Consider the following 24,384-nt stretch of genomic DNA (forward strand, 5'->3'; position numbering starts at 1 on the left):
TGCACCAATTAAAATGTATATATACAACACAGTATTTAATGCATACAAAGATGGACCGTCCAGGTCCACTTTGTGATAAAGACATTAAGGCACAATCTTTCCGTTTCACTAACAGTTCCATGTTAAAATGGATGAATTAACCTTCTACTCAAGGATTTCTAATACACCAAGCTGCACACGCAAATTGTTAACTTACAACCTGATTTCAACACCCCCTGCAGTTCGCATTTGTAAACAGTATCATCAGTAAGTGGGCATATTATAATACCTGATTATACCTGATTATGCAATGAAGTCCTGTGGTACCTAATAGGGAGGAAAAAATCTGCTAATGAGGTGTATACAGGTATAAATGCTACATTAATGCATTAATTCAAATACATTAATGTAGACATTAAAATACGTTAATATATTACCTGATTAATATGGGATTTTACAATATTGAGATAAGAAAAATCAATTAAACTAAATATGTAATCGATTTAATACATATCAGAACAAAGTTGAACAAGCTGAATTTTGGGTATCCTTAGGGCTGTTGGTCTTTTCAGATACTAAAAAGCATCAAAAAGTCTCTTCAGACTTAAAAAGTTTCATAAACCTTAGAATGTGTTTCTAATCAGTCTACAACCAATATTGAATAGTCCATGTCAGATATGATGAGTCTGACCTTTTTCTTTTCTTTTATCTTTTGAATGCTACTGATCAATAAGGCGCCCCTGACAGAGTGGCACCGTTGGTGGTGAGCCATATTGCTTATAGAAAAACAATATGTGGAGAAAAGTGTTACTTTTTAAAAATTGTTGGTATTGTTCAGTGCACACAGAGCAATTAAATCACATCACTAATGTTTTTTTCTTCAATTCATTTACATTTTATTATAAAGGACAAATTCTTCAAATAAAAAGCAGACATAAAATAAATTATAAATTATTTATTGAAAATATTTATTGCGTACATAAAGAAATAAAAAAAGTCAACCAATTTTCTTTATCTTTCTACTTATTTGGATTTTGCATAGGTGTTACAAAATAAATGTCTCAATTGCAACTTATTGATGATGCAATTAAATATTTCCTTATGGAAAATAAATGTTGTATGACTTGATAGTCTTAGTTGTACTCGAGGAAGAAACCCCCCCACAATGTATTACTATAACATGCCTGTCAGGAAGAGATTTTTGTTGCATGAAAGTACTGTTAACACAGACATCCGATGGGAATTCCCTGCCCTAATGTATTTCAGATTTTCTTCTCTAAGTGTTTAAATAAGATGATAGTTCAGTGAGCAGTTTTTATCTCAAACTCATAACTGATTATGCAGATTTATGTGATCATGTTAGTCGGGGGGTGCCATTTTAGACTGCTGGGGCCTCTTGGGGTTTAGGAGCCTCAACTTCCTGAATTTCCCCTCCTGGGGAGTCTTCGCTGCTGAAGAGGTAGTACGGTGGAGTCTGCCGAGCCTCGATGATAAGGACACCCTCAGGCGACAAGGAAGCGAAGACTGTCAGGGGGTCCACATCGGTGGGGATCCTGAAGAAACAGAAGAGAGGGAATGTAAATGTGAGGGCATTTTTGGTTTAAGTTTGTTTACTTGATAGAAAGCTTCTGTGTATGTTTAGAATGCTGAAAGATATGTGGGAGACACAAAAGAAGCCGAATGGGGCGGAAAAGATGAACAGAGCAGGGAGTTCGTACAAAACTCTGTGACATTTCTTTCTGTGGAACCACTGTACAAACATTGTTCAGCACTGCAAGACTTTATTGCAACTTTGTCAATGCCCATAAAAACAACCTCCAGTTTGAAGGATTTTTAGTGCTGCACGTCTGAAGAAGATTGTTAAAAACTTTCACCGTGTCCTTGTTGGCTTTCACGGATTTTAGATGCTACAAAAATCTCTCATCCAGTAAATCTAGTTTGTAATAAAAATTCACCCTTGTTCAACCACTGCAGATAGCAAGAAAGAAAACAACTGCAAATTTCAGGAAATTAGATAATCTTAAATCTAGATAAGTTAAACACCTGCTCATTTTCAGGACTGTGTGTTCTCCCCTCATCTACAGCTGTTATTTTCCAACGACAGAATTTAATAACTTGCTCTGAAAATAAGGTGAAACAGAATTGCAACATCCAGAAAATACTTTATAGTCTAAAAATTTACAGCAGACCAGGGTTCGATTGTAATGCTGCATACATAAACTCTCAAATCTGCTGCAGCTGCACACACAAACTTAAACTCCCCTCTTTGTCAGCCAGTATGGCCTAATATGGATACGGTAGGTGTGCTTGGTGAGCAGCCAACTGTTCTTGGGGAGTTAATATAAACACCGGGCTGCCATCAGGATGTTCAGCAGAGGAGGCGCCCGATCTACCCTCCGTTTAATTAGAGAGGACCCTCCACTGGTTTTCCACTCCTCTGTGAAATGCAAGTCAGAGTGGGCTGATGAACCTCAGACAGAGACATCACGTCATGTCTATTTCTGTGTTCAGATACCACATACTGTATTCCACTGAGATGTGAAGGTCCACTTCAGAGACTTTTTAAGATCAATGATATCGTCTAAAATAAAATAATGATGCTTCTATACTCCGTACATCAACAGGGTTATAGCTGATCCTATTTTTGACAGCTAGGATAACAGCAGCCCCAAAGAGATAAAATGCAACCCAAGGGCAGTGAAGTGTCACTCGGGAGGATAAATGGGGGCCCACAGGCTTGACGACAAACACTGAAAATTGATGGGAAATACAGCAAAAGCACTGCAGCAACTGGAACTGAATATTGTTACTTTTTGTGAAAAACAAAAAAGGTTTTCCTATTTTCACAAACTCTGAGTCTGACATTTTGTGAGGTAAGATGTGAAAAAAACTCTAACAAGCTCAGAGGAAAAACACTCTGTGGACAAATAAAATTCAAATATATGGATATAACATCTGAATAACCTGCAGTTTGAGCTGATTCCAATGTCCAAACTTTCACAGTAGGTGGTACAATTTGACACATTAACAGAGGAAAAAGAGAATCATAGGAAACAGTTAATATGGCACAGAACTCGTGGTCAGAGACCAATAATTCATTAAAAAATGCACATTTTGTGCTTTGAGAGACAGACAGCTAATAGCACCATAAACGCAGATATAAAGTGATAAGCAAGACATATTTCCTCAGTAAAGGCCTCATATCTTCAAATTGCAAACAAGCTTCATGCAGTCACTGCTAGTTTAAGATGAAAATTTATAATGTCAATAAAGATATCTAGACAACTGTTAACATTTCATGTTGTGTCATTATTGATTAAAAAAACCTCAAAATATGTAAATCACTAGTTACTTTCATGCCTTTTTTAGTGAGACCCTTGGGATAGACTTGGGATTGAAAAGTGAATATAGATAAGGTCTTATCGGTGCTGATCTTGTTCAGTTCTCCCTTCTTAACAGAACATACTGAGCTTTTCACTATCCCATCTTGAAAGAATCCACTATTTTTTGGTGGAATACCTGCTTTTTCACATGCCATCTCATCCGTTTAATTAGGACTGGACAACATGCCAAACATATAATTACAAATTAAATTGCATTAACTTTGTGATTTATCAAAATTCAATGTGTAAAGACAGAAAAAAAAGAAGGCCAGTTTCTGAGTGCTAATGATGCAACTCTCAGGCAGAACTCCAACTTTCCTCTGCTTAAGCTCTCAAACATCAACACACATCTGCTTAAAAACATGTTCCCTTGACTGTCTTTTCCATTTTGAAGAAAGGCATAGAGAAATTGACCTCTTTTTGTCATCATATTTACACCCCCAGAGAAACAGGAAGGGTGTAAAGGATATAACAAATGATTCAGTTAGATACTTCTTTTCAAGAGTTGCTAGTTGTGCCATTAATTGTGTCACATATGATATACAGTAGTTCAAATTTTCTTTTCTTACAGCCATACTGAAGTCAAAAGTTGATTTTTTCCCTAAATATTTCAGTGTGAGATTATACTGCTGCAGCAAAAAATAAATAGGAATAAGACATTGCACACACAGGCCCCAATAACAATGTAGAGCTCTTTATCTTGTGTACAGTAGATTTCATACCTCTTTCAATTATGTGCAAAAATACTATAGTCTGCATAAAAACTTACAGCCTGATATTACTATTCATAGACTCACTGTAGCATACACTCTGGTGACAAAACAAGATGCAGCTATGAGTTAAATGAAGGTGGGTGTGAGCCAGTAAAGAAATGCTAATAACCTTTATGAGTTTACACACCACCCTCCTTCACCTTTCTTCACTCAGCCAATTTCTGCAAAGCAAAGCCTCGACTTCTGACAAAGTCAAATGACTCTGGTGGTCCGTGATGTCGGCCCCGAGCACAGACCTCATCTGTCTCAGGTTTGGGGAGCGTGTTTGACTTTGGCAAGTGTACAGTTTATCTCAGGCATTGATTTTGTACAGCTGCCAGAAAACCATCAAGCAAGCTTTTACCTGGCAGAGATTCTGAACCCCGGAGAGACAAGATACAGAAACAGAACAAGGTGTGTATGCATGTGAGTGGACCTATAACCTCTAGCAGACATTTCATCCAGGGTTATCACGTATCTTGTTGAGACACTGTTATGTGTTGTTGGGGAAGTAAATGTCCCGCTACCTTTGGCCCCAGCTCTGAAAATTTTTTGGTTAATAACTAATGTTCTTCTTGCTTGTTTGAAACATGTTACACACAAACTTCATGGTTAGACTTTGGTCTAGGGTAGGGGGATCAGTTGACGTTGATAATTATTGATTAGCTTTTTTGTTTTAAATATCTGAAATACTGCCAAACTGGTGACATGGCCTTTGCTATTTTAATTAAAAATACGGTCTCTGCTGTACTACACATGTAACTCAAAAGTGCTTATCAGGCTATACTGTATGTACAGTCTGTTTAGCCAGTGGATTTCTGCATTGGGGGAAGTTATTTATACATGACCTGTTATCATCCCATCCCCCACTTCTCTCTCTTCTAACCCCTTAACTATTTAGCCTGTCACTGACTTGAGGTTCTTATTAACTCAGGAGCCATACTCAGACCCAATCTGATGAAGTTCCAATTTTGTATATGAATAGCACAGGGCTGCGGGGCACCTGCTTAATTAGCTAGTAGAATATTAACAGAACTTGATTGACGAGCCTGTAAAAGGCTGATTCACACCAAGGATTTGGCTCCCGTGTTTGAAGTCCTCTTACTGTACAATTAAATGGGACAAGATGCAGAGACAGCCAGGTTGAGGTAATTGCCTGTGTTGCCAGTTTGGCTTGAAGGAACATGAGCACATTGTGGAGGAGTCTCTCAATCTGCACAGACTTTTAAAAGTGTCCCTGCTCAAAGAATAACGTAGTTTAAATAATTGGTTGCAATGTTTCTTTGTCATCTGGTCTTAAAGCAGAATCAAAGATATCCTTCGTTCTTCCCTTAGAGCACTTCTTTGAAAAAATTCCTGTTATATATAATCATATAATGCCCACCACCTCTCGACCAATGGCTGCTGGAAATAGAAACTAGTCCCCCTGCGCCACCCTGCAAGGATAAACTGGTTTAAACAATGGATGGATACTTATGGACTTAAAGGGACAGCGTAGCTATCTTTCCTACCAATCCTTAAACTAGGCATAAGAAATTAACTTAATGAATGTATATATGTAACCTTTATTTAACAAGGTATGTCACATTGTGATTAATAATCTATTTTTTAAGAGAGACCTGACCAAAACTTAAACTTAAATCTTCATAAAGCAGACACTACATTGTGGAAACACCAACTGTATTATAACTGATGGATTTTATGTTGAAATGCAGCTCAGCAGATTTTAGGTGCAAGTTCAAAGGTTTTGCAGCGATGTCAGAGGCAGTGTCCCCAAATGAACGGAAGGACTGTTTTTCTTGAGCTAAGCTCCCCATGAGTAGGAATCATGTTACTATCCTGTGAATCTGAGGCTGTAGCATACACTATTTGATCTCCAACATAGCCAAGCTACCACAGATTCTTCAGATATGTTGAAAAATTATGCTACATGAGTGAGAAGACACTCAGATAACCCATGTTGCACATATGCTTCACTGCTGCAGAATTTATTCAAGCGCTTCTCCAATGTCGCAGAAACGACCCAACAGATAATAACATGAGGGAATCTTTTGCAACACTATGTGCATAGTGTAGGAAAGAAGCAAGTGCCAAAAATGTGATTGCCCCTGCAGCCACACACTTGTTTAGCTCCTATTATTTCTCAATAGGTTTTCTTTAACAACCAAGCAAGAAAATAAATGTGTATAAAACCTTTAATTCCAGATTATAATTATCTCAGAAAATCATCTGAGGGGGGAGTTGATCCTTAAATATGAAAAAAAAACTCAAAGCAAAGAAAAACAATAAACTGCAGACAATAATTTGCTGTAAAGCAGATAAAGACCACAACTTTTACACCTTTGATCCCAACATACATGCAGTATTCCAGAGTTGTTCAATTCCAGTGCTTAAGAGTCAATATCCTGCATCTTTTAGATGTATCTCTGCTCAAAAATAGGTAAAGTTATTGACTGAATTACCTCCTCAACATGCCAGCAGGTTTGTAGAGTCCTGCATGAACCCTTCATCTGATTTAAGTGTGCTGAACTATGGAAACAGCTAAACAGCTAAAAGACACATTATACTGTCTCTGTTTGGACACACCAGCAAATAGTACAACATCTAAAGGAACACATATCCTTTAGGGACATCACAGGAAATATAATTTTAAAAATCACACAACCTTTTTCTGACACTTAGACCCACATAATCTGTTCTTCGGAGCAACAACATACACAGTGTGCAATAATTAATGACAGAGGCGTGTCATTATCCTGTGACATTTTTTTGCCAGCTGTGATTTAACCTAGAGCCCCTATGAAACTTTTCCATTAGTAATACAATTGCAACCATAGAGAAAAAAGGAAACACAAAGAAATTATGTCTCAAATCCCTTCACTGTCCAACTGAAACTTTGCACTTTCCGAACATTCAGAAATAACACAGAAAAGACTTTGGTGGCAAACAACATTAAAGAGCAATATTTATCTGACTTCTTCAGATAAAACTAAAAGTACACTGAGAGGTTGCATTTTTATTGTAAAATATAACAAGTTCAAAGAAAATAAATATGATCCACATCAAAGTTTGATTCTTTCCACATTTAGATATTTCCATAAATATCTAAATTCTAACAGTTTCCTTCAGTTTTTGGCAAGAATTGCTAAAATCTTACAGGAAAGATATCTGATTAAGGAAAACTAAAGCCAACATTGTTTATTAACTTCAGCATTCACTCAGTTTTATCTGTCAAACTGTGATATTGTTCAGATGACTGTTAAATAAAGTCACTCTATAAGTCATTAAAGCTCATCAACCTGTTCTCCACTAAATTGAGCCATACTTTTATTAAGGGAGGGTAAAACCAATGGATAATTACTGCATTTTTTTCTTTTTTGTCATGCTGTGAAGTATAACTATACCCTCTTTCTTGACGGTGTGCAGACAGAGAGCTCTTATCATTAAAGATAAACCTTCTCGGTTATACTCACTGTATCTTCTTTGTGAAATTCTTCGTCACAATCCCGCCTTCCTCCTGTTTTTCTTCATGTTTTCCTGGTTGGGGAAAAACAAAGATTAGCAAGCTTGAAGATGCTAATTGCCCCCAAGGTCGCCCTCTTGGTGGCGCCACCGCAACATTGTCCAGTGATTACACAATCTCATGGACCGCACATTGGAAACCCAACACCTGTGACCATTTAAATTTCAAACATGGACGTCAGTGAAAGAGGTGTTGATTTAACTGAAGTTCACTTGGCACACACACTGTTTCCATTGCTCAATCCCTGTTCTGCTGTTGTTTTAAGCCAAACTACATCAACCCCGTTTTCTTTGATTGATTCTCGGAATGACTCTTCTGCAGACACAGACGTATCTCCTGCTGGGAGGAACATGCAGTCTTGGACAGACCCTGCTCCACCTTCTCCCTGTTCATTATAGGCAAACTGCTTTAGTTGACCAGCAGCTGCTCCTCGACAGCTAAAATGTCAACGCTGCTGGGAGGAGTGTGGCCTGTCACTGCACTCAGCCCCTTTGAGCACTTCAGGTTAAAGTATGTGTTACCCTACACCCCCGCTGTGACGTCTCTACCTGCTAACAGAGCTGCACTTCACTAGAAACTAAGGCAGAAGCCCCTGAGGAGGCATGAGTTATGATCATCAGTGAGGTCATAGTATTATTATGAAGAACTCTGCATGACTTCAGATGTAAAACTCATCCCCAGAGAAGGTTATTCAACAAGATTCTTCCTCCTCAATGTTTCCCGAAATGCCTCACTCTGTGTTTAGAGAGAGGGTGTTGCCAACATTCACAGTTAAAGAACTGATGTTTGTGGTTGTAAGTATGGCAAGCTCTCACTAGTCTAGCCCACTTAAGCACTTTTGTACACAAAACATTTCTTTGAAAAGGAATCCATCGGTTATGTTTGTGCCTTTACTGGACTTAAGACGAAACACAAAAAAACCCCCACACTGATTCAAAATACAAATAGAAAGCAATGGTCAAAAGTCTGTTACTCTTAGCGTGCCAGACGTCTCCAAAGCAAATGCTTTCATCCTTTCAAACTAATTAGTCAACATTCAATCAAAAGGCAAACTGTAATTAGCTTAAACAACTTGCAAGTCCAGATGCTTATCTTCTTTAAATAGCAGTCTATCAACTGTAATGCACGGAACGAAACAACTCAAGTCACAAAAAAATAACATATTAGCATTAAGTTTCAATTATTTATTGGGCTACTATAACCATAACAGAGTCTGTATTTTTTTTTTACACAGTTCTAATCCAATTTCATGCCAAACATAGATGCTTAGCAGATTATCTCCTAGGATGGATGGATGGATGGATGGATAGAACTAACAGTTATTTTTGGACAAAAGATATAAAAGATTGAGCTTTGCTTGGTTTCTTAAAAACGATGATCACAGTTTTAAGGATCAAGCTATATTTTAATCTGGAGGACTGTTTTGAACTACATACTCCAAGAATTTATTCTAGAAAAACAAAGTTTATAAATCAAGCATCTTTGGTGCTTTGAAAAGTATTTCAGTCCTGTTTGGGGAACTACATGCTTTCAAAACCTTACTGGTGCTTCTGATTGTTTCAAAAAAATTTGTGGAAATAGAATCGAAGATTCTCCTTTTACATACTACCCATTGCTGAAATGCAAAAAAACTGTAGATAGTGTTATTTCTTTATCAATACCGACCACCAAAGTTTATGAAAAGGTGGTTGGGTTTCTTTTTGAGAAGGTAAAAGGAAAAGCGTATCAGGGACTAAAGTGTTGAGCACTTAAATATAATCAAGAGAAGTTCATCTCTGAAAATTGTGTTGTGCTTTAAAAAATAGGCACTTTGCTTGCTTCACCATCTATTCCAAACTTCCAATGAGATTTATTTTCGGAGTGTTGACTAATTCACTCTGTATGTAATGTTGCAGAGCCAAGAACTATTAGTTGAACAAACACTTGAACAGAGTAATTGAGAGCTTGAAAGCTTTCAGTTCCATATTTTAATTCAGTTGATTTGAGTTAATTTTGCTAGGAAAGACAATTATGTCCAACATTCCACTTCACTCTCCTTCGTCAAAATGAGGCAGAGCAATTGTCCTTATTTCTGAATTGTAGCAACCTCTAGATTATCTTTGCCTTTAACAGACTAAAAACATCTTTCCAGTTTCATTGCCTTCCCTGCCACAGATTTAGAACAGGTTGAGCAGACATAGGGCTGATAGAATAACCCAACTGACACACCAACAATGTGTTTATAAAAAACTCACAGCTGAATGGTCAGGAGGAAGGCAGCTGTCCTCAGTGCCCCCTTTAAGCCTAGGTATCCCTGGAATGAATCTTTTAAAGCATCAACAGGAGGAAGTTTCTGCAACTTACTCCCGCAGTCAGGGAGAAAACCTGTAGGAGTTTTGCTGTGTTACAGAACTGGCCCCCTTTTCCTTCCAGAACATTCTCTGAGTGACGTCAAGCTTCCCATCTTATTGTAAACAGAGACTGTTGTCACAGGCCTTGCCTTAAATCTAAATTGAGCTCATGAGCGGCTGAGGGAGTGATTCTCCAAGAATCTGAAACAGGTGTCCGAGCTTTATGATCTGCCAAACCACTTCCAAGTCCCAGATTCCAGAAACCTGTCTTCCTCTTTTATAGAAGGACTCAACAGTAATGCAGAGATCATTTTATACCAGTGAGGCCTTTTCACTTTCCGCACAGAGCCACGAATCTTCTGAGAGAAGTCATAAGGTTGTTAAGGTTTCATTCAGAGCAACAGTTTGTTTTGGCCTTTCATCTGGGTGAAGACTGCTGTTTTTTAGGTCTTATTTCATACATTTTCTTAGAAACAACTTTAGTTCTTATTTCTCAAATTTAATGTTTTTTTTTCTGTATGAAAAAAAAACTTTGCAGCTATAATCACCTTAAAGCGGTGATTATAGCTGCAAAGTTGAAAAGGCATTTCAGAATTTGTTGATCAAGTTCTATTAAGAGGTTATAAGCATCTTTCGTGCACATAAATATACCAAATGTATTAATATACCAAATTAGTTTTAGCTCACAAAGGAAGTGGAGAAGCAGTACATCTGCTTCAACTTTTACAACTTCAACCTCAAAATAATCCAGTTTTTTTGCAAATGCTATTGGATTAACTTTAAGCCGTTGTCACAAAGTAATTCTTGCACAACATCTGTACAACAATTACGTTTTGTAGAGAAGAAAAATAGGAGGCATTACAGCAGTGTACTGAAAGCAGAGCACTTAAAGTGTTTCTGGTCAAATTAACTGTTTAATAGGAAATAGGTCATTGTGAACAGGAGCATGGTAACATTCGCATAAACCGTTATGGAACACAATTTTTAATCTGTATACTTCTCTATTTTCATATCAGACAATTACTCTGACCAGAAACATATTATGTCCTGTTTGCATTACGTTCAATACAAACCTGATCACAGTTTAAAAGGTCATTTGCAGAAACGTCAATGTATGGACAGGGTGGTGGTGTTATAGTTTGTCTTACCCAACAGGCCCACAAGGTGATCAGAACCATAATTAGTTTAAACAAGGTGTGAGACGAGGTTTTTAGGAAATTGTAAACCAAAGTAAATTGCACAGATTTAAAGATTTTGATCAAAATGTTACTAATTCAGAAAACCAAAATATAACATAAACTAATGCAGTGGTTTAAGTGTGAAAGGTTCTGTTCAAGAATTTGACAAGTAGAAAAGGATAAGAATTGGTCAGGGTTCAGTCAAGAAAGTTATAAATGAGATATTGATTCTAACTTTTTAACAAATCTTAATTTCAAAATTCCTTCCTTTACATTCCTGTACTTACACAATAACTGACAGTTTTCTACATAAAAATATAATTTCACTATTAAAGGTGAAAGTTTGTCACAGTGAAGGATTTACACTCTTATAAGCGTCAATATAGAGCAAACCTTTTAATCCCTGAGCATAAGATATGACAGTTTCAACCCACTGGTGAAAGGTTCATCTCCTTTTTTCAGCAAACCTTTACCCTAAACCATTTAGTTGGTCAGCATCATCTCACCTGAGACCTCTACAAAACCGTCTCTGGTCTTAACGTTTAACTCCTCTGGCTTGAAGCTGTGGACGTTCACGCACACCTTCCAGGGCTCGCCACCTGTGGTCGTGGGGGAGCTGCTTGGGGACGGCTCGCCGTACCTGCTGGTGTAAAGTGCGGGGCCTCCCGTGGAGTGACGCGTGGGGAACCCTGCGCGTAAACCGCCGCCAAAGGGCGACTGGCCGAGGCGCGTGCTCAGCCGGCCGGGCCGAGCCCAACCGGGCCAGTCCATCCCGAGGTCGTCGGGGAAAGGCGGCATCCCGAATTCATCCTCCATGAACCGGGATGCGAGCTGATCCCGGAACGGCGACTGATCCCGGAACGGCGATTCTCCAAACGGGTCTCTAGGAAACCGCTGCCGGTTTCCCATCGTGTAAAAGTCACCTTCTGCCATTTTCAGCCGACTTTCGACTCGCAAAAGTTCTTTGTTTGTAAAGTAAGTTGAACTTTGCACTCGAGTTTTCTTTGGTTCTCTTATCTCTGCCTATGGTCAAACTTTACGCCTCCCGTTAAGCACGCACCACCTTTACGCAGCGGCCTGCGGGTCCGTTAACTCCAAATAAGACTTCCAGCTGCTACAACTTTGAAGGAAAATTATTTCTCTCCTCTGCCTTTGGCTTTTATACTGAACTGGGACCTCCCAGCCGGCTGGTGCATAAGGGGCAAAAGACGAGAAAGTACTGGGAGGGTCTGGACAGCGTCCACACTGCAAAAAATATCACTTCACCACTTCAGTACCAATCGTTGAAATATTTTATTTGATGCTAAATAGTAGACAGTCTGAACCAAGTCTAATTCTTAATCCTTTTAAATGAATGAAATTAATTACACAACTTTAAAGGAGGATTTCAAGACTTTGTCAATGTATATTTTTTTACAGTGGAGACGCAACAGCTGACAGGGGACCAGCCTACTTTTTACCAAACTGAGTTGCATACAGTACACATGGTGGAGCCCCCTCCGCTTGATGACTCACTGATCTTTAATAGAAATGATCGCAGAGCTTCAGGTCCAATGCTCTGATGTCACAACATTGATACAACAAACAGACTGAGTCAACTTCGAGAAGACGGGAAGTGTTGACTCTGTTCTTAAAGCAGAAAGCAAGACTGCGATGGCACTTCATCAGCAGCAGGACTCTATATGGTTACAAGGCGTTGGAAATGTAATTATAACCCTTGAACATTTTCTCTGGAGTTTGTGTTTTTTATGAGACAAAGTGTGAAAAATTTCTACGGTAATAAAGACATTTGGAAGCCACTGTATGTTATGTTGAGGTTCCAGTTGACACTTTATTACAATATGGACTTTACATTGACACACATGCAGTACAAAAAAATATATGATTTGCATGTTAGTAGATATTGAAAATAATAATAAAACTGCATCATTTCACAATGAATCACTATTGCTATAAGAGCTTGCTTATGTTTTAATACCCCAAATCATATTCAAGTACATTTAAATTGCCATTTGTTGATGCATTGTATTCTGAATGTTTACAATAGGCCTCCAATTGTGTGCTGTAAATAAATAAAAAAAACAACACATTTTGTATTATTTACACAGTGCCTATTTACAACAAGGTAATTTCATATTCAAACTCCTGTTTGCACAAGAATTCGGAGAGAGGACATCGCTGTCTAAGTTTATTAACACAACTGTGCAAATCTTCCCCCCAGCATACAGGTTCACATCTGCCACCATCAGCTTGTGGTATATGGATTATATTTTTGGCGCCAACTTCTTTTCTCTTCCAGCAGCACATTTCCCTCATTTGTCCAATTTAGCTGACATTTAGGGAAATAAGCTGAGAGAGAGTTGAGTGCATAGAGAGCAGCAGTCTTTCAGGCCTGGAGCAGACAGGATGAAGGAGCTGAAACCATTAAGAAGCATGACCCTTAATTATAAGCAAAAGCTGTTTTGGAGATGGAGCTGCCATGAAATTAACTTTGAAGGAACAGTGTGACATTTTGGAGAAAATAGCCTGTTTTCTTTGAGCTGGTCAAAATATATGGTCTAATGAGGAACTGGTCTATGAAAGTACAGTAAAAATATCTTGAGATGATGAAGCGACTTTGTCAGGAAAATTAGATAACTCACTATCTCAAGACAATAAACTAATTATTGATAAGTCTGTCAGGTTAAGTCTGGGGTGAAACAAAGGATGATTATGTGGAAAAGCACCTTGTCATCTCATATGTGATGCTACAGGCTTGACTTTTCCAAATCAGGATATTTGAAGTAAATATATCATAAAATCTACCAGACAACTAAAAATGGGTCATCACTAAGACAATGATCAAAAACACAGGGCCAAATACACCGAAATGGCTCATCAGGCAATAAACAAATTCACAAAATTTCTTGGAGCCGGTGGTTATATTCTGTGTTCATGGGCTGAGAAACTCTGGATGTGTTGTTGGTCCGTCACAAATATTGTATTAGACACAAAGCTGGAACAAGAACGGCTTCGATTGAAAAGGTTGCTGAGCCTTGTGTTAGAATCAGGAGCATCAGTGAACAGGAAAACCCCCAAAATACTGCCTAATAATTACCCTTTGCATGTCCAATAATTCTAATAGGTGAGCAAAAGTTAAGTACTGTAGACTCTTCAAATGTAATCATTGCCAGCTTCTTTTTCTAGTTTCTGTATTCTCATCCTAGCTTAACTTGCAAGCTCATAACACAGATGGAGAAAAGATAAGATTAAAATTGAAGTTTCAATATATATAACATTTTAGAATTAGTGAAGGCTTCACTGAATGTGGGATTTTACTCTACAGAAGATTATTTTGATGTTCTCAACCATCAGGGAGTCAAAATGTATTTTGAAAAACTGAAATCAACTCAAAACTGCAAATATTTTCCATTCTAAATGGAAACTAATTTAACATTTCGATTTACTGAGTTTGCTGGACATCTAATTGAACCTTTGCATATATAGAAAAAATAACATTTTACAGAGAAAATGTGTTACAGTTGTAAAAGAAAAATAAATAAGAGATAGCAGCATTACATACAACATCTGACAACTGCAAAAAAAGCACTGATACATTTTAAACGAGTAATAACTATGTTTGCTTATGCACAATAAAAAATGGCTTACAGGTTTTGTTCCAGTGTCGTATAAATATGAAAGGAAATAAAGTACGTGTGTTGGACATTAGTTAAATCATCATTTACCTGATTAAAATAAAGTTTAAGTGTGAGTATGAGTGAAAGTAATTTAAGCGTGGTACAGGGAAATCCAAAAGCAATCACACTCTTTGAGCTTGTAGTTTTTGCCATTTTACAAACAAACTACAGTATTTTGAGATTTTAGCGGAAAGACCAACCCACAGAGGCACACAATAGTAAAGTCAGAGGAAAACATATTTATGCTTTTAAGAAGTTTTGACAAATCCTCTGATAACTCTAAAAAAAATCTGTTACAACCAGGTGGTTAAGTATTTTCATAATTTGTAAACAGTGCAGGTGTGTTTAAATGAATCTTAGTCAAACTACAGCTGCTCTGTGAAAACATCCAAACAAATGGCATCGTGAAGGCAAAGGAAGGAACACATTTATCTGAAAGAGAAGAGAGTGTGTAAAAACTGCAAATCTAACAAGACCTGATCATCAAAGACACAAGAAGCAGGGAAGAGGCAAATGGTAAATCGTGAGGAGCTGCAGGGATCCACTGCTCAGATTTGAGACCTTTTGACAGGACAAATATTAATAATTCTCTAATTTGGCCTTGATGTAAGAAGGAAGCTACTAATTAAAAAAAATACAAAAAAATCCAGCTTGCAGTAAGTATAAGTCATGTAGAGGATTCAGAAAACATGTAAAATAATTGATGAGACCAAAACTGACCTTTCGGTCCTATGTGTAAAATACTATCTGTGGCATAAAACTAGCACTGCTAGTCCTCTGGAACACACTGTCCCTACGATGAAGTATGATGCTGGTGGTGTGATGCTGTGGTAAGGCTAATCTACAGCAGGGACAAGACAGCTGATCAGTAAATCCAGGAAAATCTTCCAAAAAAATCTGGTAGAGTCTGCAAAAGGCTAAAGATTTTCAGCTGTTGAAATCAGCTTTACATATTGGACTTTATATTGACATATTAAAAAATGACTAACCTCAGCTGATACTGATATCAATATTATGCATCCCTAAACTTTACTATTATGTGCTACTTTGTTTTGGACTATCCAACTGCTAATCCCAATGAAATACATTCATATTTCAGGTTGTAATGTGACAGAAACTGAAAAGGATCAAGAGGAAGAAATAGTTGTTGAGGGAAAAACTTCCTGCAATCCCATGAAAATATGATCGCCGATGTATTTTAGACAGACATTTTAAATTGTTTTCCACTTGATCAGAGGAGAAATTAAAGTGACATTTAAGCTGACAGGCCGTTTGCTCGCCGTCAGGCCACCTACGCCGAGGAAACATGTTTGTTCTTCGTCTTGTGAAGTGCTGAGATCAGAGCCAGAAGCCTTTTCCTGATTCCTGATAACGATCCCTGTGAAGCCGTCTGTGAACGCCGGGATCAAACAGCTTAAATGTTACCCCTGTACTTCATCTGTTGGTGTAAAATCAGTGTCACAAAGACCCGACAGAACAGTTCATGTTTGCTGCCCTGCTAAACATCAGGGCATAAACTAAATCCATCCATCCATCCATATTCTGTTCACCCTTGTCCCTAATGGGGTCGGGAGGGTTGCTGGTGCCCATCTCCAGCTACGTTCCGGGCGAGAGGCGGGGTACACCCTGGACAGGTCGCCAGTCAGTCGCAGCATAAACTAAATGGAATAAGTAATTTCAGTGCTTCATGGGCCTGGTTTTAACCAAATGGGTTTTTTTTTCCACATTAATACATAATAACATATTAAGTTAATTCTAAGCATTAAGACACAAGAATTAGAGAGAAGTGCACAAACTTGCATCTCAGTTGGACATATTCAACATGGACGTTGGTTTGACAAATACGGAAATGCAATTTCTCTTGCTGGTGCAAGAAGATGATGTGCAGGAACAAAAAGTAAAAATGTTTATGTTAAAGCAGAAATATCTCAATGACAGATGGCCTTGAAGAAATGCTGGGATATTTTAGTCCAAGCATCAGTCCCTACAGCTTCTGTTCTGACCACGAATACAAATGTAGTTTCTGTCTCTGAACAGGAAAACATTAACGCCGGGCTTTCCTTCGCTTCCTCAAAGAACCCCGACTCCGGCTGCGACTGTGGGACCCAAAGATGGAGTTCCACGATGAGCTCCGGCTGTAGCTTCTGTAGGAAGAGTAGCTGCGACTGCAACTGCGACTGCGGCTGTGACTGCGACTGCGTCTTCGTGTGAAGAGGCTGCTCCATGACGACACGCTGGTGGAGCGGCTGCTGGCGGAAGGGCTGGGTCTGAAGTAAGGTATGGGTCGCTTCCTGGCACTGTGGAGATTTGGGAAACAAACAGAGTAGCAAACAGAAGAGTTCATGCTGGCCTGCAGTGACCCAGGTCTCTTGACGTGCTTTGCTTGTCCCACACATGGTGCTGAACATTATATAACAACCAGTTTCGCTTCAGTAACATATTGCTCAAGTCTAGTAATTAATTCAGAGGCAACCGTGTAAACCTGAGTTATATTGTCATAGTTCATTTAGTAAAATATTTTTCCTGGTATCCCTGCCAAGGAAGCCATACTTGTTTACTCTTTAACTTTGCTGTAATGAATTTTGCCATTTAACACGTGTAATTGATGTCGAGGGTGTCTGCGCATCCTGGAAAAGTCTTAAAAAGTCATGTACTTAATATTAAGGCCTTAAGCTGTCTTAAATTAATAAAATAAAGTGCAAGTAGGCCATAGATACATCCATCACAGGTCTTATATTTTGTTTTGGTAAGAATATTTACTCTTGTTAATGTAATTTGTTCTTGGTCTTTTTGGTCAGGCAAAAGTTTGAGTCCACTGCTCAGACATCTTTACAGTGCTCTGTGACTTGAGGCGATTGAGACTACCACTAACTTGCTGCTAACACACGCTTGATAGCTTCTAGCTAGCTAGTGTTTTTGCGTCTATCATGGGTAAGTGTAAATTTGTCACCAGTTAGCTGGACGGTATTTGATTTTGGCTTTATTTTCACCACTGTAGATGAAAGTGAAGTAAGAAGCACAAAGCCACTGCCAAGAGCCACAAACAGACCCCAGAAATTTTAGTTTTTGTTACGCTTGGTTGTATTACAACAGGATCCCCCAACCAATCCTTGTATTGTATTTATACTTTATTTTTAAATTTCATTAAAAATACCACCTTGAGTCAGAGATTGGGCTATGTTTAAAAAAAGAAATGTGACTATTGCACAAGCTAACCTTGGGGAGATTATATATTTATTCATTTTCCATTTTTGCAGAATTGTTTGCACTGTAGAATAATGGAACTAAAAATTATTGCCTTTAAATCAATCAGAAATTGACTTAGAAACCTTCCCGGGCCGCTATGCTAAATTGGTGGCTGTTGTCTTAAGGCCTTAGCATTGCATTAAGGCAACCCTTTATACGACAAAGGAGTAAACTCAAAACCCTCTGCTTTTATAGTGGTTGTCATGGTTACTGGTAATCAGTTAATAAAAGTGGATATGATCAGCATCATGTGGCAGCTCTGGTTTCTGCTTATTCCTAAGCAATAAAAGTGTCCTCAGTTTTTTTCCTATAATTCTTTTGCCAGCAATAGATATTTTATTTTTCCCGTGACTAAATGATGATTGATGTAAAAGAAATGCTCTGTTGTAACACCAAGTTTTAATAATACAGTGAAATATTTTGTTTATCCTGTACTTGTACTATATTTTTTCCTAAAGGAAGATTAAGTACACAAAAACAGAAAGCCGCCTTATCCAATAGTAAAACTTTATTCATCTTTAAAGCATAATTTGGATTCAAATTATGTTTTTGTCTTTTCTTTTATTTAATTTCAAAGTTTGCATAAACATGTAACGTGTCCATCTAAGCTGTTAAATCGATGAGATTTTTTTGGCAATGAAAGTGTGCAGGAATAAAGGATCAGGGCAGACTAAAATCAGCGGTACCTTGTGATGCGGCGCGCTTCCAGATGGCTTGGAGAGTCTCTCCTCCTCTTCTTCATAGGAGAGTAGGACTTGCGTCTTCGTCTCTTTCCACTAACCTTATGCATGTGCTTCAGATTTGTCTCTCTGGAACTGGACTGCCGCTTTCTGTCTCGTAGTCTGGGGAACCAGATTCAACAGTGTGAACATTTAATTACCCAACATCAACGTAGGTTTATTTCTGTACAGCGCTTAAAAAGAGACATTAGCAGCTGTAAACATTTAGTAAAACTCACCTGTCAGCACTGTATTTGGAGTAGCTTCCTCTGGAGCTCAAGCTGACCAAGCTGCCTCTTCGCCTCACATCTGATGAGTTACTCAGGGAACGAGAGTACGAGCTGCGGCAAGAGAGGTGAGCAAATACTGAAAGTACTATCTCTGGTAGAATCCTGCTGGACAGCGTGTAATTGCGATATTAGATAAAGTACCTGCTTGACGACATCGAAGGGCTTCGAGAATAGCGTCCAGAGTACCTGGAAGTCCCTGAAGATCTGCTCCTACTGCTGGAGGAGGACTGCGTTTTCCGCCGCTTTCGCGACGACCTGCTCCTCCTCTGCGCACATCGAGCTGCCTTCGGGCATCTCACAACTTCTTCCTCACATCCCAAGGTTATCTGCCCACTGCAAAGAAAGCATAAAGACATTTTAAGGGTTGGGAGTGATCAATTGTTAAAATGAGGTTTTAAAATTAGGTTCTATTAAAAGGTTGCAATAAGTTCTCTTACCTGCACCTTGATTTCTACGCCCAGTAAACAACTCTAGTCTAGAGAGTTGTCATAGCTTCTTATGTGAACACTATTTTATGAGGTTTTGAGCTATGGTCATGCTCGCGTCAGAGGTGTATTTACAAAGAAAACCATGATTATTTACACAGAAAATGGAGATTGGAGAACACCAATCATTTTCTGTGTAAAACACAAGGGAACAAAACATGTAGAGTGTTTTCAGTATCTTTTATATGAAGATAGTAAATAAAGCAGTGGTATTTTAGCTGCTGTTTTATTGAGTTTTATGTCACATTACTTTTCTAACAGACAGTTACTCTGAATGCAGTCGTCTTACTTGTTCCATTCTCAGTGTTTCACACACAGCCTCTTACCTTTACCTCCCATGTAAATAATGATTGGTCTCATTAAAAATAATTGCACAATGCAAAAATACCCACAGTTTAAAGGCTAATAAATTACTGTTTGCAAAAAGCAACTGTGATATTTTTAGAACTGCCTTTAGCATTAGCCTGAAGTACCAGTTAATCTGGATTAGCACTAAATGTGGACCGAAAGAGAGCCATTTAGTGCCTGATTGCTTTTTAATTGAAAATCACTTCAAAAAATGTGAGCTACCTTACTTATCTGGTAAGTGCTAGTAAAGTAACCAGATATAGAAAACGTCAGAAACATACACTAAGTTCCAAAAATACACAGTAAGTTCTACACAGTATGCTATGACTCCCTGGCAAGTCCCTGGTAAGTTTTAAGATAGCAACCAGCAAGCTTTATGAAGGTAAAAAAACAAACAAGAAACCTTGCAAGTTCTGAAAACTGAACTCGACATTTTGGCAAGTATCTGTAAGTTCCAGGAAAGTATCTGCTAGGTTTTGGGAAAATTACCAGTAAAATTAAGGAACATTTAGGAACATGTTAAGTTAGTTCTGAAAGTTTGCAGCAAGTTATAGAAACTTAACTGTTAAATCCTATTAAAGTCCATTGTAGTTTTAAAACAGAAAGTGTTAAGTTCTGGTAGAATAATTTATAAAGCTGAGAAAAGTTCCAGGAAAGTACCTGCTAAGTTTTAGTAAAGTACCTGGTAAGTTCTTTAAAGTACCTTGTAGGATTTGAAAAAAAAAAGCCTTTAATTTCTGAAAAAGTGCGCCGGACTGGAAATTTCAAATGACTGTGAACACAGAATCTTTTTTCCCAAAGGATAATGGACACATTTAGATTGATAATACAATCCAAACACAATGTTCACCTCTTGCTGTTTCCACTGAAAATGGTAGCAGAGAAGCCATGTTCCCCGTACGGTTTGCATGAGGAAGCGTAGCTTGTCACAGAGTTCCCTGAATCGGAGCCGTTGTCTCTGTCAGCAAAGCGTTGCTTCTCAGGAGGTGAGGTAAGACGTTGACAGCAGTTCCTCTGGTTTTCAGCGACACTTGCTCGAGAAACACCAGCTTTGCTCGATGGAGGTGAGGATGTGTCGTTACCAGAGTCGTAGTCACATGTACCTTTGGCGTGACTCGAAAAATCCTGAGCTCCTTTCCCATTTAAAAGCTCGCTTCCAGGCTTCAACGACAAAATCTGCGAACAGACAAAGAGGCAACAGCTTAAACCCCAATTTGCATGGAACAGAACCTGCTACCTGCTTTGATTTACTCTGAATACACTAGTGCAAAGGCACATATCCCATTGAAAGCACAGTAGAGATTTATTTTTTTCTTGGGACAAAAAGCTTTGAAATAGAAAGATATCATGCAAATTTGAAGCATGCGATTAACCTCGAAAGAAAGTTTGAACTCAACTAAAGTCGAAGAAATCAACAAGAAAACTGTTTTGTAAAAAGAACTGCACTTAAACAATTATATGGAAGGGAGAAGAAAATAGCAGAGAAGAACAAAAGAATCTATGTGTGAAAAAAATCTACCAGCTCTAACTCCAGTGAAGAGGAAAACAGAGTAAACAATAACCCCATTGAAAAGCCTCATTTAAAAAACATTGAACAAACATCACAAAAATGGGTTTATATAGAAAAGAAAAGGATTGCAGACTAAGAAAGATCCCACCAGTCTAACTAAGAAAGCCCTCAGAATAGAACAGATGATTGCTTTTCTCTCTCCTGTAAGAATACATTTTAAGCCTTCAGCGACCTACAAGTAAATCCCTGAATCTGCAGATAGCAGCGACTTACCAATCAAGATTTCCTCCTTAAGTAGGTAAGGTGTAAAAAAAAAGGGAAGAGCGGGCAACATAAGTGCATCATTAGAGTCGTAAATTGCATTAAAAAAAAGACAATAACCCTCTCTTCAAACTCAGAGCCAGTTAGATTTATGTTTTTTACATCGTTTTGTTGTTTTCTGGGGGTGGATATGCAGCTCCCTCCACACTTGGCATGCTTCATAAATGCACGTAAAAACCCTTCAATTACATCACTTTCTCTTCTAGTAGCATCATCTCAGATTGAGTAATTTAGAAGAAACAACCTTTAATTTCAGAATATTTAACACGCAGAACAAAAATAAAAAAACAAAAACATTTTCAGTTTATTGGTAAAAGTCATCAGGTTTTAATTTCAAATGTCCATGAAACCATGTTTTCAAAAAGGTTTCCAGAGTTAACAAAAGCCACCAATATGACATCATCTCCTTTACTTAACGGTATTGAGTGTTTTAGTCTCATTTGAACAAACAGCAATTGGTCCTCCAAAAACTCTCTTTTTCTCTGTTATTGCTTTATTACTGCAAAGATTCTTGTCACTATTTCCTGATTAATACACATCTGCTTTACCAGAATGGTACGCTCTTTTGTCTTTCCTATTTTGAAGAGTGACTTCCGGAAATGGGACTTCTTTGTCACAGGAAGCAGGAAGTTAATAGAACTATCGTCTTTTACTGACACTCTAGTCGGCCTTCAGAAGGAAAATTTGTTATGTTTATTTAAAAAACAAATAAGCTTAATATATTTTTTAAATATAGAACTTTTTTTCCCCACTGTACATTGTTCAAAGGTTGTATTTCTCTAAAGCGTTCAGACTGACAATATGTCTCTGCCATAAAAAAGTTGAATTAATTTAAGGCTATTTGCACATTCAGTGCCTGGTCCAGCTGCTAGTTTTTTTCTGTATTGCAAAATAACAACAGATGCAAAAAGCTGGTGCAAAAAAAAAAAACGTTTATTGGGCCCTATCTTCCAGAAGGTTTTTGCAGTCATCAGTCAACACAGCATCCACAAGGGACACATAAACAAATCTTCTACCATCCTAAGAGTTTCACACAATCTGTTCACACTTGGGGCTAAAAGGTTTCACACATTTTAAACATAGACATTCTTCTATCAACACAGATGCTTTCCAGAAAATATTGACTCTTTTAAAAATCCCTGAGTTGTTCTTTTGTCAAAGATAACAAATGGCCATTTTTAAAAATAAATTTCAATTTATAGAGTCTGTGAATAAATGCATTTAGCTAATTAGATGTGTTTTTTTTTTATCTACTTGTAAACCGTTTATAAATATATACAATCACTACGGTGTATTACTGTATACTTCTGTGTGTAAAGTTCCCTTAAAGACTACAAAATAAATGTTGGCATGATTGGATAAATGAATTAATTTACTAAATTTCAATTAAAACCATTTGGTGTGTAATTAAAACATCCATATTTTCAATTAGCATAATTTAATGATTGCTGGGGAGAAATTAAAGATGTTTCATGCTTCACCAAGCAGGAGACAATTGGTTTAAGGACATAGCTGTTATTATAAGGCTCTAAAGAACCCTGAGAAAATTCAACATTAAGCAGCAGAACAGTTTCCAGCTGCTCACTGTGAGATTTAGGTAAGGATGGACTAAAGATGGTCTAAACTAGTAATATTTTTATCATTTCAATCAGAATACTGTTAGAGAACACCAAATGTAAGGCTTAAGAAAAAAAAAGTAAAAAACACTTTATTTAGCTTTGGGGATGATAGTTTCTTTCTTAAAAAAAAAGAAAGAAACTATCATAACTGCAGTAATAACCTTTTTTTATTACTGCAGTTAGCATTAGCTTTTACTGAAGCAGAAGCCATATTAGATTTTGAAGAGGCAATTGGTGACAAACTTTTGACTTTCTACATCATAAATCTTTATTCAGGAGGAGTTCTAGATGATTGTTAGAAATTAGTTCATTTCCAACGTTTACGTACAAAACATAAAAGCATTTATACATTAGACTGGTGTTTGTAAGCTTTACACTTGAAGGGAAAGGAGGTAATGGGGTTGCAATTTCCCTAGCAGATTTTCAGTATACATCATAAGAAGGCTTGTAAAGAAAGTGACTCATTATTGTATCACCAAGAGACGTTTGTGGAAAAAACCCCACCTGTTTTTATAAAGTTTTTATTTTTTTTAATTTCGAGGATGTTTCAACAGTTAAGAATCAGCTTATCCTCCATCCATGGTTTGGCACTGAATACTGAGGAGGAAAGGAGAGCGCACACATCCAATGCAAAAAAAAAGAAAAAAAAAAGGGGGGGGGATTAAATGATTGCTTGGTTTTGAAGAATACAGAAAATTGAAATAACTAGCACTCCAAAAACATATAAAGGTTTTAACTGTTGTCAGGAATGCTAAAAAAAAGAATGTGTTCCTGACAATTGCAAGTAGCCGAAACGTGTACCTTTTTTTACCTACATTAAAACCTTTGGAATGCTGGTTATTTCCTTTTTCTTTCATTTTTTTTGGCACTGAATCTTCGCAGGTGGTGAAAAAAATCGAATATTTGATAAGAAACCATATAAAACAACCTTGGTTTGAATTGAAAAGGTTGAATAAATGAAAAGTTTCAGTATTGTCAGAGGTGTTTCAAACTGGACCACTAAACTTTTTACCAAAACCCAAAT

The 24,384-nt window shown here is 37.7% G+C and overlaps 2 protein-coding genes across 2 annotated transcripts in view; both read right to left on the reverse strand.

Moving 5' to 3' along the window:
- Window positions 1-1,057: 1,057 nt before the first annotated feature.
- Window positions 1,058-12,316, reverse strand: hspb8 (heat shock protein b8). The gene is made up of 3 exons (XM_028033625.1): window positions 11,652-12,316; window positions 7,588-7,651; window positions 1,058-1,532 (listed from the first exon to the last, which is right to left on the reverse strand). The coding sequence occupies exons 1-3, from the start codon at window positions 12,076-12,078 to the stop codon at window positions 1,358-1,360; spliced, it is 666 nt and encodes a 221-aa protein (XP_027889426.1). The 5' UTR covers window positions 12,079-12,316; the 3' UTR covers window positions 1,058-1,357.
- A 4,164-nt stretch (window positions 12,317-16,480) lies between these two features.
- The window catches only part of srrm4 (serine/arginine repetitive matrix 4), a 57,660-nt gene continuing 49,756 nt past the window's right edge, over window positions 16,481-24,384 (reverse strand). Inside the window, exons 9-13 of the mRNA XM_028033624.1 lie at window positions 20,761-21,086; window positions 19,219-19,410; window positions 19,027-19,128; window positions 18,755-18,910; window positions 16,481-17,119 (exon numbers count right to left, since the gene is read on the reverse strand). Of these exons, the coding sequence (XP_027889425.1) occupies window positions 16,867-17,119; window positions 18,755-18,910; window positions 19,027-19,128; window positions 19,219-19,410; window positions 20,761-21,086 (1,029 nt within the window). The 3' untranslated portion in view covers window positions 16,481-16,866. The remainder of the gene's footprint in view (window positions 17,120-18,754; window positions 18,911-19,026; window positions 19,129-19,218; window positions 19,411-20,760; window positions 21,087-24,384) is intronic.

Source organism: Xiphophorus couchianus, chromosome 12 (genome assembly GCF_001444195.1).
Source record: "Xiphophorus couchianus chromosome 12, X_couchianus-1.0, whole genome shotgun sequence".
Taxonomy (NCBI): domain Eukaryota; kingdom Metazoa; phylum Chordata; class Actinopteri; order Cyprinodontiformes; family Poeciliidae; genus Xiphophorus; species Xiphophorus couchianus.

Bases quoted from the DNA above. Each gene is read 5' to 3' on its own strand.
- hspb8 (XM_028033625.1), bottom strand. From the start codon at position 12,078: ATGGCAGAAGGTGACTTTTACACGATGGGAAACCGGCAGCGGTTTCCT. The intron at 7,652-11,651 runs GTGAGATGATGC...TTCCCCAACCAG, and splicing joins CGGTTTTGTAGAGGTCTCAG to GAAAACATGAAGAAAAACAG. The intron at 1,533-7,587 runs GTGAGTATAACC...CTGTTTCTTCAG, and splicing joins AATTTCACAAAGAAGATACA to GATCCCCACCGATGTGGACC.